Source organism: Struthio camelus, chromosome 3 (genome assembly GCF_040807025.1).
Source record: "Struthio camelus isolate bStrCam1 chromosome 3, bStrCam1.hap1, whole genome shotgun sequence".
Taxonomy (NCBI): domain Eukaryota; kingdom Metazoa; phylum Chordata; class Aves; order Struthioniformes; family Struthionidae; genus Struthio; species Struthio camelus.
This window is the reverse complement of record NC_090944.1, coordinates 15,885,112-15,898,131: the sequence shown is the minus strand read 5'-3', so window position 1 is coordinate 15,898,131 and position 13,020 is coordinate 15,885,112. Positions and strand designations below refer to the sequence as shown.

Sequence of the window (13,020 nt, the reverse complement as noted above, 5' to 3'; positions counted from 1 at the left end):
ATCAGAAGAATTATAAAGCCTATGGGTTTAAAACAACCGTTGACCAACTCAAAAACCACTGAGGGCCATTTTCGTCAAAACCAGGCAATCCATAGTTTCCATTTGTCAGATTTTTGTAACTTCCTTTTAAAGCACCCCGTTGAAGCCAAAGTCAGAAACAGGAGATCAGACTAGCTGGCAAATTGCTCTCATCCAGGATGAGAACATCTATACTACCAAGAAAGAAATAATTAAGAAATGAAAAAAAGATAGTTGTCTGAGCACCTAGTGAAGACATCCTCAAGTTCCACAAAATCATTTTGAATGGTGTTTGCCAAGTCTCAGCACTTGCCTCCAACTCAAGAGCGTTGTAAGAATTAATACCTTTTCTGGAGGGAAGAAGAAAAGAAAAACGTAGCAAGTGCAGGATTCATGATTTTGACTGGACGTGAGCAGCTACCAGTATTTTAATGTTAGCGTTTAGGTGACTAATTAAAGGCCAGTATCCAGAGTCCAGGATAACTGGTACGGAACTAGGTCCTAACTATTTTAACACTTTCTGCATTTAAAAAAAACAAAATGATATCTGCTCTGCCATGTCCTTTGATAAGACATTCACTGCAGTCATCTGCATGCCCTAAGTACAGTGATCACTGACATTTCTTTGACTTCTGTGATTTAGTTGAGAGAGGAGATTTCTAAAAAGAAAAAAAAATATTTTGGAAAAAACACTCCCTCCAAACAAAACCTCCTTTCCATTTTAAAGTAGAAATATATATTTGCATGTAATAGCAGAGATGGCCGTTTAGCTAAAGATACAAAAGAGAACGCTCAATACCATTTATTTGGGAACTAGGTTTTCTGCAGTGGTTTTTATTTTCTTGTTAGATCTCCCTGCAGTACCTTGTATAGAGACCACTAATCACTTCAATTACTGGGGAAAGTCAGCAACGCGTTTACTTCGGTTTTCACAAAATCTATTTTTATCTAAAACTTAGATTTCTAATATTTCATATAACAAAAAATATTTGAACTTTTTCTTGCTCCAAATGCCATTTTCACATGTGACAGCTATCACATTTATCATTCCACATAAAAGAAATCTTTTCTGTGAATTCACAATCTGTAGTCTATCACTACAATACATTACTGTTGAATACTGCAAAAAAAGATAAGAATGGAAAAGCAAATCTTCCCCATACAGTTCATTTACACATAACATTTAAGGAACTACAAGACAGTACAATAACATGCTACATACTCCATCTACTGGCAAGATACAGGAGTAGGACAAAGTTTTACTATATAGCATCATGACAGCCAGAGACACTAAATGTTTCGCATGCTGAAGTGCATCCAAACCACTTAGAAACTACTAATTTACTAGCTATACAAAACTGCACATTGCCAATAGTTTCCTTTTCCACACACATACACAAAAAGACAGAGCCAGACTCTTCTCAGTGGTGTCTGTGCCCACTGCCTCTAGTCCTGTCACTAACTGAAATACAAGACATTCAATTCAACACAAGAAAAAACTTTTTTTGCTGTCAGTATGGTTGAATGCTGGAACAAGTTGCCCAGAGAGGTCGTGGGGTCTCCAACCTTTAGATATTCAGAATCCAAGTGGACAAGGCCTTGAGCAACTTGCTCTAGCTGACCCTGCTGTGAGCAGGGGGTTGGACTAGATGATCTCCACAGATTCATTCTGACCTCAACTGTTCTGTGATCATACAGCTACTTTTATTGCCTCTGACAGCTTTCGACCTACATACCATTCTACATTCCCACCACAGCCCCTCCACTTCTTTCCAAATACACAGTCATTACTGACATATTTTAAATCATCTGTGATGAAAATTCATTCAGAAAAGTTCTAACAACTGCTAGTAACGTAATACTTTTAAAACTAATCTATATTGTGATACACGCTCCACCACTGGTGCATATTCAACTAGGGACAGTGATATGGTAGTTGTAGACTACACCTAACTTAGGAACTTTTATCATAGTATCTTCAAATAGAGCAGCATATTTTATGCCCATTTCAGATCGCCCTTTGCTCTAATCAAATGGAAAGAAGAATTCTAAAATACATTAGCAAAATGAAAATGAATAGCATAACAGTACATCACAAAGCAATAGGTAACTAAACATCTAAACAATTTCATACAAAATGCATAATCTTGGAATGTAAAGCAATACACGATCAACTGCCTTCTCTGATTCTCTGCTATATTAGCCCTGAATATTAAACAGTCACAGCTTAAAATCAGGCAAAGCTGTTGCACTACCTGTAGTCCACTGTGTCTCTAGGGAAGATGCCTGACAATTTTCTTTAGGGTTCTCAAATAAGTGTTTCATAAGAATTGGCTTTTTTGCAGCTATTCTCTAAAATATGGTAAGTGAAGCTCCTAAAAAAAGGAATTTAAACACGAAAATAATGTTTTTGGTGATAAAAATACTAACCAGTGCCAGAAAAAAAACATTATCTGAGGAAAAAATTGAATTTAGGTTCAAATAGCAAAACAATCCAAAAAAAAAAAAAAGGAAGATTTTTGGAATTACTAATTGGAAAACACAGTTTTTATCCCATGTAATTAAAGTACATGAATCACTGTCCTTATTACTCCGCTTGTGAAACACATTTGAGTCTTCAAAAAAAATTAGTCCTTGATCATAAAAAAAATTTCCACTCTACCTCTAAAGTCATTTCTTTGTTCTGAAATCCCTTTTCTAAACTAGTTCCTTTCATGCACACGATCACAATCCAGTATAAAATTTGCTATTTGAGCTCCCTGATCATCTGCTTTGTTCTGCTCTTGCTTTATTCTAGTTCCTTCCACCACCTCCCTTTCTAGATTCTACATCTCTTCCCAACTTCCGTCTCTACTGAACTTTCTGCATTCATCTTTAGGCATACCCATGTACTCCTCTCAGTCCCTTCTGCAGATTTGAGGCTGCTCATTCAGACACTAAATTCTGATTACTCATCGATTCCTGCTTCTCTCTTCTGATTATCAGATGCTTCCCATTATTCCATACCTGCCCCTGACTCATCCTGAAAAGTCAGATTTCCACTTGATGTAGTTCCAGACCCCACATTTTCTCATCTCCCAACCCAAACCACTGAGATACTTGCAGGAACGTTGCCTTGACGCTACCTCCTTTTGTGTTTACACACCAGGAAGTTGGCAGTTTTCTTCAGTCGATGGCTCTGGCCTTCAAACAACTACCACTGAATCCACAAAACTAGGTGAAAAAGAGGAGAGGCAGCAGAGCTTTTTATACAGCCAGTAGTGACTGCTACCTCTCTTTTCAGGAGAAGTCTGGCTTGGAGGTCTAAGATGACTGCTGCACAACCCAGCAGAGCCAAGAAAGTGCTCAGCAGATCAGCCACAGTGAAAATCTTCATCCTAGATGTCATTAGACACCAAAAACATTGAGAACTCTCTCTATTTTTCCATAAGCAGGCAAATGAGAAAAAAAAAAAATCATCAATTTATTATGCAACAATTTAGTGAAATCATAACTCCGGCTGACTTTTATGATTCCTTAAACGCAAGAAATTACATCATCATGAAATAAAACCACACACCTATAAATCATTAAACTATTTGATATTGACATTGTTGTTCATATCTAAATAATGTTCATCTCTGGGCAGTCATTACCATGCTCAGTAAACTCTTTCTCACTAGGAAAAAGCATGACAGGGTAGAGGACAAGACCAGTGAAAACTTTTGTGCCCCAATCTATCAAATTTCCCATTAAGTAGCCATCTAATTCTAGTTTGGTGCTAATAGCAGAGTCCACATCTTCAGCTGAATCCCTCACACACACCTTCTCTTACAGAGTCTTTACTCTTGTTTGTTACAACACTTACTGTACTGCATTTGACTCTCTAATCAACTCATTTCTTGACAATAACAGCACCTCCGACTACCTACACCACAGTTAGACAATCATACACGTGACCATACCCCAATTAATCAGTCAAAATTTTTAGAATTGTGAGGGAACCTACTAGGCTGCATCGAGCATATCTAACATCCTTCAGTAAGGGATACTGACTATTCAGAAATAGGTGACATGAAGAAAAAAAATACAGTTCAATTTGTAGCCTATTTTCTAAGTTTTAGCGTAATACCACATACCTTGCAGACAGGAAGGGAATAACTAGCGTGAGAACATAATACAGCATCTAGCTATGTATCCGTGAAACATATACACACACAGAAAACAAAAACCTTGCACTTAACACACAGATAAACATGATCTTCCCATTGGCTTGGAGTTGTGTTATGCTGAAAATAGCCTTTTTTCAAAGAAAAATTAATACTTGTATATTATATTACAAAAAACAGTTTCAAATCCCACTTCTTTACCACTACTTGGGCAGAGATTTAACGTAGCTGGAGAAAGGGTATGTCTTGAAGTTGCAAGAGTTTCATGCCTAAAATTATGTCTACCAAGAATCATGATTCAAAATGGATAATACAAATAAACACTACTACAGACACATACCAAATGTTTGCCATTGGCAATACCTCTACTTTTGCACAATATCACCCAAGGTACTCACATGCACATTTATTTGCAGAGTTGGGCCAGACCGCCATTGTGGGTTTTTGCTTGTTCCGAAACGCCTCTTCGACTCTAGCTTCTGTTTTCCGTACAGTGGAACCATGAGGATTTATTTGTTCTGCTGGTACCGATAAGCCTGCATACAGAAGATAACCATACCTATTTAAATAAACCAAGCTGCATAAACCTACTGATTTTAAAAAGAAACTTGGAATACTGTGCTGCAGTAAGAATATATCAATCAGTATTTAGATAGACATTCAAAAATAAGATTAGAATCAAGAATATATGTTTTCTACTGACAAAATAACTTACTGGTAGCGTGACCTTAAAACTGTCAGCTCTGGCTTTTTATAAAAATATTATTGCCTCCCATATTTTGTCCCCAAACATGGCACTCTTCTATCCATATTTTCTCTACGTACCAAATTCTTATCTATGTTTCCTCTATATAGCAATTTTTCCCAATTTTAAATGGATGACATAAAATAATCACCCATTCATAATGGCACCGTATTCCATGTGAAAAAGAGTATCTGAAAGAAAATTCAGTCACCATAATTTACGTTACTGTAAAATGGATCCATTTCAGAGTCAATATGAATGCTCTGATGAGGAAAATGTGATTCTGTTTTTATCAAAGTCAAGTTTGCTCTTTCTGTAACATAAGTTCATCTCGTAAAAAGCTGATAAAATGGTAGAAGTTAATTAAATTCTAAAAGTGTATATGTTCATATTAGGCACATTTTAAAGATATAAATGCATCTCTGAGGTATCGTACTGATGAACTAGATTTGCTATCTGTCCTCTGCTGCAGTCTAAGTGTCACACTACGTCTCCAATAGCAGCCAGAATCAAGTGATCAAAAGCAGTCAAGAAGCTCTAAACTAATGGATGTAGAAATTTAAAGATTCATAAAGAAACTTTCACCTCACAGCCTTGCAAAGCATAAGCTCATAGGTATCTTTATAAATATTTTAAACTATGTATCGAAATTATATTTCGCTACTCAGATACTTCTATCCAACACTTATATCTTGTTCTCTGCTGGTTTCAACAACAAAAAAATGTTGAATTCCAATAATCTAGTATATGATTTTAATTCACCACCTTAGAATTTGTCCTCCTTCAGTTTCCATTCTTTCAACAACAATACCTCATTCCTGTAACACAGGAACAACAAATTCTATTTTAACTTCTAGATTTTAATTTTACTATACAGCTTGTCATACTCTTACTCTCTACTACCTTTTTTCAGACCGGTCACCAGTCTCAGTACTTCAAAAAGGCAGATCTGACAAAAATACAGAAGAGGTGCATTTATTCAATAGATACATCTGTTTTGCAGCTGAGGAAAAAGAAAGTGATGCAGAAAATACCTTCCATTTTAGTGCTATGTAAGATTGCTGAGTAACTTGTCCAGAGAACAAGGAAATGTATATGGAGCTGTGTATGTAAAGGAAATGTATATGGAGCTTTCTCGCCTTAATTCTGGTTTCCAGCAACTCCTGCAAATGAGCTAATAAATGGGGCAGACTCAGAAAACTAGCAGTTTTGTAACTGGACAAATTATTAAAAATAAAAAAAAAGAAAAAAAAAAAACACACAGTGTGCTGCCACTTGGCTTCCAGCTCCTCTATGACTCAAGGTCAGTAACGCTTGATAAAATTTCCAGAGAATCAATTAGGAGCCTCATACAAACCAATTTGCTCAATTCCATCCAAATCTCAGGTTGAATTATGAAGTCTTTCCAAACGTAGCCAAAAAAAACACTGGTTAAGATCTGAGTTTGGGTTTTATTTGTCAGGTTGACAAATCTTTCTGAAGGCCATAGCCACCCACTCTGACTCAATCTGGGACTGCAACACCACCTTAACCTCTTCTGAGCAGGCATGAATACTAGTTTCATGTCCACTCCAAGAACTCCTAGCAGATTCTCACAATAAATCTTTTTTTTTTTTTCTTCTGTTCATCTGGTGCATTAAGTTGTCCACTGTTTGCATTATTTCCCCTTCTTCCACAGGGATCCTTTTGGCACAGTAAGGATTTTAACGCTGATAAGGCTGGAAAATAGAATCCCTTATCAAGCTTAGTCCAGAATTACTTGCCGAGAAATGTAGACACTGCATATTTTTCTTCCCGAGTTTGCTTTGTTCTGTTTTGGTTAGTTTTTGTTTGTTTGTTTGTTTAAATCACACTTCGTATGTCCCACTCTGGCACTTTTAAAGGAAGTCAAAAGGAGAAGCGTCAAGTATTCTGAGCTGAAAACAGAGTAGACATTCATCTATTATCTCAGTACCAACAATCATTTAAGGCCCGTTTGAACCTCTCTTGTGAATGTTACAAATAAGTACTTAAAGGCTGAATTCCCTGTGCTTTATCTCATGCAGGCTGGCTGCTTTCACTGGGCGGCTCCACTCAGGCAAAAAGCTTGGTATGAACAACCACCTTTGCATTTAGGTGGACCAGGTGGAAAGAGCTTCTGGATAGCAAGAGGTATTGTTTACGCTACTTAAAGTTTCCCTCAAATACTTCCACTACAATGACACATTCAGCTCATTGAAAATAACTGGTGGTGCTGAAAGAATGGAAATCTAAGGATAACAAATTCTGTCAAAATTGGTAAATTAAAACAAAAAACCATATACTTTTTGGAGTTTGCAGTTTCTTATTGTTGAAACTAATAGATAACACAGAAGGGAAGGAGGGGCTTCTTGGGGATTCACTTCTATATCTGACCATCTGATAATCCAAAAAAAGAAATCCAAATTCCCTTAATTTCCTCATGGACCTCCAATCAAAAGAAGAAAAGGTAAAGAGATGCTTTCGTTTTCTCTCATCCAAAGTGTTCCAAACAGGACCAAACTGCGTCATAAGTCTAGACTAGCAGATGCACTGTGATTTCGCTGACCTGTTGTGATGAGCAACATACTCTCTAGGGCAAAACGCGAGTAATGACAGGGTTGATCAGCATTCGCATCCCTCCCTTGCTTACAGGAACCTGTGCCAAGATTACATGCCTAAAGTACTATCCTCCTGATGTTTTAAACCACAGTCCTTGACACAGCTCCTACTCCAGAGATAGGGCAACCTCTTGGGCTTGCCTTGCAGCATGAGTTTTCTTCAGACCTCAAGAGCTGGAGGTACTGTTCCTCATTCATCATCTCGTAGACTTCTTCCATGCAGTCCAAATCTTTTTTCCTTGCTAATCCAGTAGGTGATATAGGCCTCAATGGTCTATACCTGGATCAGAGCTCATTTGTTCATGAAACCACGTGGTCCAAAAGCACAAGCATCTTTGGAACGTAACTAGCAGGTACCTGTGACACTTGAGTTTCCATGCCAACACCTGCAACCATCTTTGAAACACTAGTATATTACCCATTCACTATCATATGTGAGCTGCTGTTGGTCACAAACAACTGGTGCTGCTAGTCGTATGTCCAAGTATGAAAGTCCACTAGCCAGCATCCGAAACCAGCAGTATCCTCTTTTTCTGATGGAACAAGCTCATAGCATGACACCATCAGCCTTATGCACAACCTCTGAAAACTCAGCTCTTGTACCAGGGTCAGCAGGCCCAAAATATATATTATTCTGTCACTGCCATAAAAGAAAGAGCAGCATGCCAGGTACCTCCTGAGAGACTTGCAAGGAGGGACTACAAACTATATAGTCCCCCTCTGTAATATAACAAAGGGTTCTTAAGCACAGTTACTTTAACCTTGGAAGCAATAACCTTTAACAATCATGGGGGACTCATAAAGGAGACTCAGCTTAGCATAGCTCTCAGTGTGACACTAGGACCAAAATTAAGAACGTTCTTGTACTTCTAATAAAAAAGGACAGAAGAGAAACAAAGGCATTATATTATTACTTTACATCCACAGTGAATTATAATTGGTTCTCTTATCCACAATTTAAGACATACTGAAAGCTTGTGCAGAATTAGACAAAAAATGCACGGCAACGTGAAAGTAAAAGGAACTATATCTGTTTAAACAGAAAAAAAAGAAAAAGCCTAAAGACACTTGCATAGTTAAAAGATGTTAGTAATGAAGGGTCTTCAGCCCACTGACGAAAGCATTAGAAGAACCAACAGCGAAAAGTTAAGACCAGTCCAACCTAGAAATAACAGACAGTTTTCTTTACCAAAGCAGGAAAAAAGCTACCAAAGGCTAAGCTGGAATTACCGAAATCAGAAAGCCTTAAATCAATATGAAATTTTGTTCTAAGGCTATAGTTTGGTGGTTTTCAACCTTTTTCCATTTCAGAACTTGAAAAACCTTCCATGAAACATCTTTCAAGTCAGCAGAAGCCTACTGGTAGCGTGTTTGGGTTTTTGGTTACCTTTCATGAACACCTCAGAAGCTGTCCACAGACTTGGAGATCTATGGACTATAAGTTGAGAACAACTGTAGTAATTAAAACAAAAATTAAGTCAGTGTTTCCTCCAATGGAGGGGACCATTCTTCCTTATCTCGGGTTACTAAACCTCACTGTCAACTTCACGTCCCTTTCAATGTGGATTAAACAGACTCTTCTTGATCCAAAAAGTATGCAGATTATCACCAAAAATACGCATGTACACATGCCAGGGTGAACTGAAAATCCACCGTTTCAAATGCCTATTTATAACTGTTATTCCATTGCATTACATGGCATTTTTAAAAATACAGTTCTGGCTTCACCACCTCTTCAACTAGCAGTCAAGTGTCATAGCATTCCAAACATTTATGCATTCACTGTGTTAAATAGTATTTTTTGTACCAACAGATAATCCAAGTATTGTAAAGGATGGTGCATTATCAGACCAATTCATATAGCTGGAAAAAGCACCTAAGTGTCAAGCTCAGTCATCCTTTAACATATATCTCTGCCTGTGTCTAACACGGATTCCATTTTTCGTTTTAAATTTTCACATGAACATTCGTGAATTGTTTTTTTATCCCACACGCTCACTTGCAATAATTCCTTAACCTGGTATTTTACACTAGGATAAATAAAGTTTACCGTACCTCTTTTTCTTCTTGCTTCCTTGATTTCTTCACACATTTTATTAAATTCTGGATCCAGTTCAGCAGCAATTATAGCATGAGCAGTGTCCTTCAAAGTACAAGCTCTATGTCTAATTATTTTATCTAGAAAACAAGACAAAACACTTGTTAGTTTTATCACATTTATGTAAATACTTTATCATTTATATGTAGTTCTGTATTGTATTTTACTGCACTGATATGCATGGAAGTAACTAGAAAAATCTATAAAGGTATGAAAATATAGACGGATCAATATCATAGCATGCTCAATAATCACAACCCAGCTATTTAAGAGAGAAAGGAGTTTTCTGAAGTACAAATTGTCACTTTAATCAATGGTGGCATTTCTAAACAAATGCAAACGGTGGATGAAGAACACACCTAAATCAACTTGCAGTTCTTAGGAACTTGCTAGAATTAGCATTTCTAGCCAGTTTCCACAGGGAGATCTACGCAGCATTGTGGAATACAGTGCAGAGAGTCCCAAGTAACATCAGACTTATCCAGAAGTTAATTTACAGCTCAGGTTAGGAACATTCATACAACTACACTGCTAGTAAAATCATACTGGACAGCCTCTGAATCTGCAAAGTAGACCTGGCTTACCTCCCTCACCTGTGGGTTGTTTTTTCTTTTTTAATCTTAACTTATGGTTACTTTTTATTTAACCAATATGCTAGAAGATTCAAAATTGTGCTTAAACAGATTTTATTGCTGATATTAAACAGCTGTTTCAGATTTTAATTTGTTGAGAAAAATTGGCAAGAAATAAGCTTCGAAATTTTCTACATTTTCTTATCTGTCTGGGGAACAGGACAGAACACATTGCTCACACTGAAAGTCCAAGTATGACATATTAGAAAACATATTTTCAGAGAAGACTAGTTCACTCATCTTCAAAACACACCAAAGAAATTCTTTTAATGTTTGTTAAGTATTTGAAGTTTGACTAGCAAGTGTTACTTAATACGTAAACCCACATAGGGCGAAAACTGACATCTATAATGTTGCTTTTCAACCAAATCTACAACACTCATTGTTTGCTTTTAGTAAAAGCATATTTAATTTCTCAATTTATCCATACTGAACTACTTTTTACAGCTGATGCAGGTACTTCAACAGCAAACATCAACATTAATGTCTACAGTATATTACACAATTAGCAGATTTAATCTGTTTGAATAATCACTGAAGACAACAATTAACAATATCAGTGAATATTTACTAAATAAGCTTTTTAAGTGTAGAAACAGCAAATTTTACAGCTGGAAAAACTACTGAGTCAAAAACAATACTCAGTATCCAGCTCAGCTGAGCCCTAGGCTTTGTTTTCTCAGGAAATCTATCCTCACTTAATTAAATGGTTAACTGGAAGATAGAAATTTTTACTTGTATATATTTTTGAACCTTTTTGCATTATGCTGTCCACCATGCCCACAAAAATACACTCTCATTCTTTGTGCGATACTGAACTTCTGGAAAGCTGGTCAAGTAAAAAAGCTTAACAAAAACAAAAAAACAAAACAAAACAAAGACTGACTAAAGCTCTTACAAGGATAAGGGTTTTTAAGTTTCTGAACTTGCTTAAAAGTTTATTGTTGAAATAACCCTGCCCAAAACCTGGCTCACTTTTCAAAATTATATTAATTAACAGCATATGCATACTTGTTTTTAACCAAAACAGTTATGCTGGAAAAAACCTATCTAGATAGAGTTATATAGTCTTATAGACATATTTGTTACGCTATTCTCCTTTAACATAAATTGTTGTGTTATACTATCCTACTCTACCAGAATATCAGCATAAATGCACTCAGGCTGTCATAGGTTACTATACCACTGACTATACTGTATCAAACTTTATAGAGGTAGTTTGCCAAGTTTAGACCAATCCACTTTACTTAAAAAAAAAAAAAAAAAAAAAAAAAAAAAAAAAAAAAAAAACACCACAGCATAATGTATTCCTTACTGGCAAGTATTTTGGACAGTGTCCAAAAAGGGTAAAAAGTGACTTAGATCTTTTGAAGAGAGTATCTGTCTGAATTACTGATTTCCTCAGATCCTGTGACAGGTGAGACTTTCTTCAAAGAGGCAAATACTAATGTGTCCAAAGCACAATGGTTACGTTTCCATGCCTTCCAGAATATTTCCTGGTCAAAGAATGGAGGGAATGAAAAAATATATATATATATATCTTTCTATACTCTATGTCTGAAGTTTTACAAGAGTACTAGGAAAATAAAGAAGCCAGTTCTGAATAGGTGTACTACATTTAAAAACAACTAGTCTGGTACTCCAACTGCCTTTCCAAACTGAACACTAGGACAGAATCAAGTACAGTATCATTCTTCTGAAAAGGCATGCACGAAGCAGAAGCAAGCCTTAAAAGAATGTGAACACTCACAGGTTACTACTCAAACAGTTAATGCATTGAAACACAAGTAATGCTTGCTCCGAACAGAAGTTACGGGCTGTTTCAGCAGTGCACTATATACAAGAACTCTGTCAATGAATTTTATGCGCTAAAAGAGGAAGAACGGAAGTTTTTCCTCACAACACGGTGGCAATCTGTGACAACGCAGAGGACAGAACTATCTTCCAGTTCCGATTTAAGGACAAGAAACTCCAATCCAACACTTAACCTAGAAATAGCTAGAATCGTTTCCTCCAGCTCGGACCCAAGGGGCAGGAGGAACTAACACACCTCCTTTCTGGTTCTCTAAACATATTTCCTAGGACTTTTCCTCTTCGGACAAGCTCAAAGAACAGTTCTGCCTCTAAACGTTCCCAAGCTGCTTTGTTATTTTACATTTCCGCCACATTGAACCTGCAGCTCACGTAGTTTATGGTCCTGTGCAGATCTGATCTCAGAAATTCAGTCACACAACACCTGCTCTACAACTTCAATGACCTCTTCAGATTATGTTTCCTAGAATTAAATAACCAAACCCACAGATCCACACGGCCTAAAAATGAGAACAGAGCTTGTATTTTACTTCCAATCTTTCACAAAGGCCAGGAATAAGTCACAAACGTATGTCAGTCATATACAACAGGTCTGTTGCTCAACTATGTCTGTTAGCACACTAAGAAACAAGGTCTAGCAACAAAACCACCTCACCAAGCAGGAACTCAACTGTTGATCAGTGGTAAACGTCAGAGTCTTCGATTTGACCTGACTAGAACATATCTAGTCCACGTAAGGGACACTTGCAAATGCCTCACAAAATCCAAAATATTGAAAAGTGAGGGGGGGGGAAAAAAACAAAAAAAAACAAAAAAACAAAAACAAAAAAGCCAGGAAAACAGCCAGTAATGATGAAACAATTTCATCGTTTCACAAAATATAATGAAAAACTTCTTAACGCTACACTTGCAGATGGGCCTAGATTTTTAAGTATCCCATATAATAATC

At 36.8% G+C, this 13,020-nt stretch overlaps 1 protein-coding gene across 5 annotated transcripts in view; it reads right to left on the bottom strand.

Moving 5' to 3' along the window:
- ATAD2B (ATPase family AAA domain containing 2B) overlaps positions 1-13,020 on the bottom strand; it is an 81,419-nt gene that overhangs the window by 17,476 nt on the left and 50,923 nt on the right. For all 5 annotated transcript variants that reach the window (XM_068937060.1, XM_068937062.1, XM_068937063.1 and 2 more), the window contains exons 23-24: positions 9,585-9,707; positions 4,565-4,702 (exon numbers count right to left, since the gene is read on the bottom strand). In XM_068937060.1, coding sequence (XP_068793161.1) covers positions 4,565-4,702; positions 9,585-9,707 — 261 coding nt within the window. The remainder of the gene's footprint in view (positions 1-4,564; positions 4,703-9,584; positions 9,708-13,020) is intronic.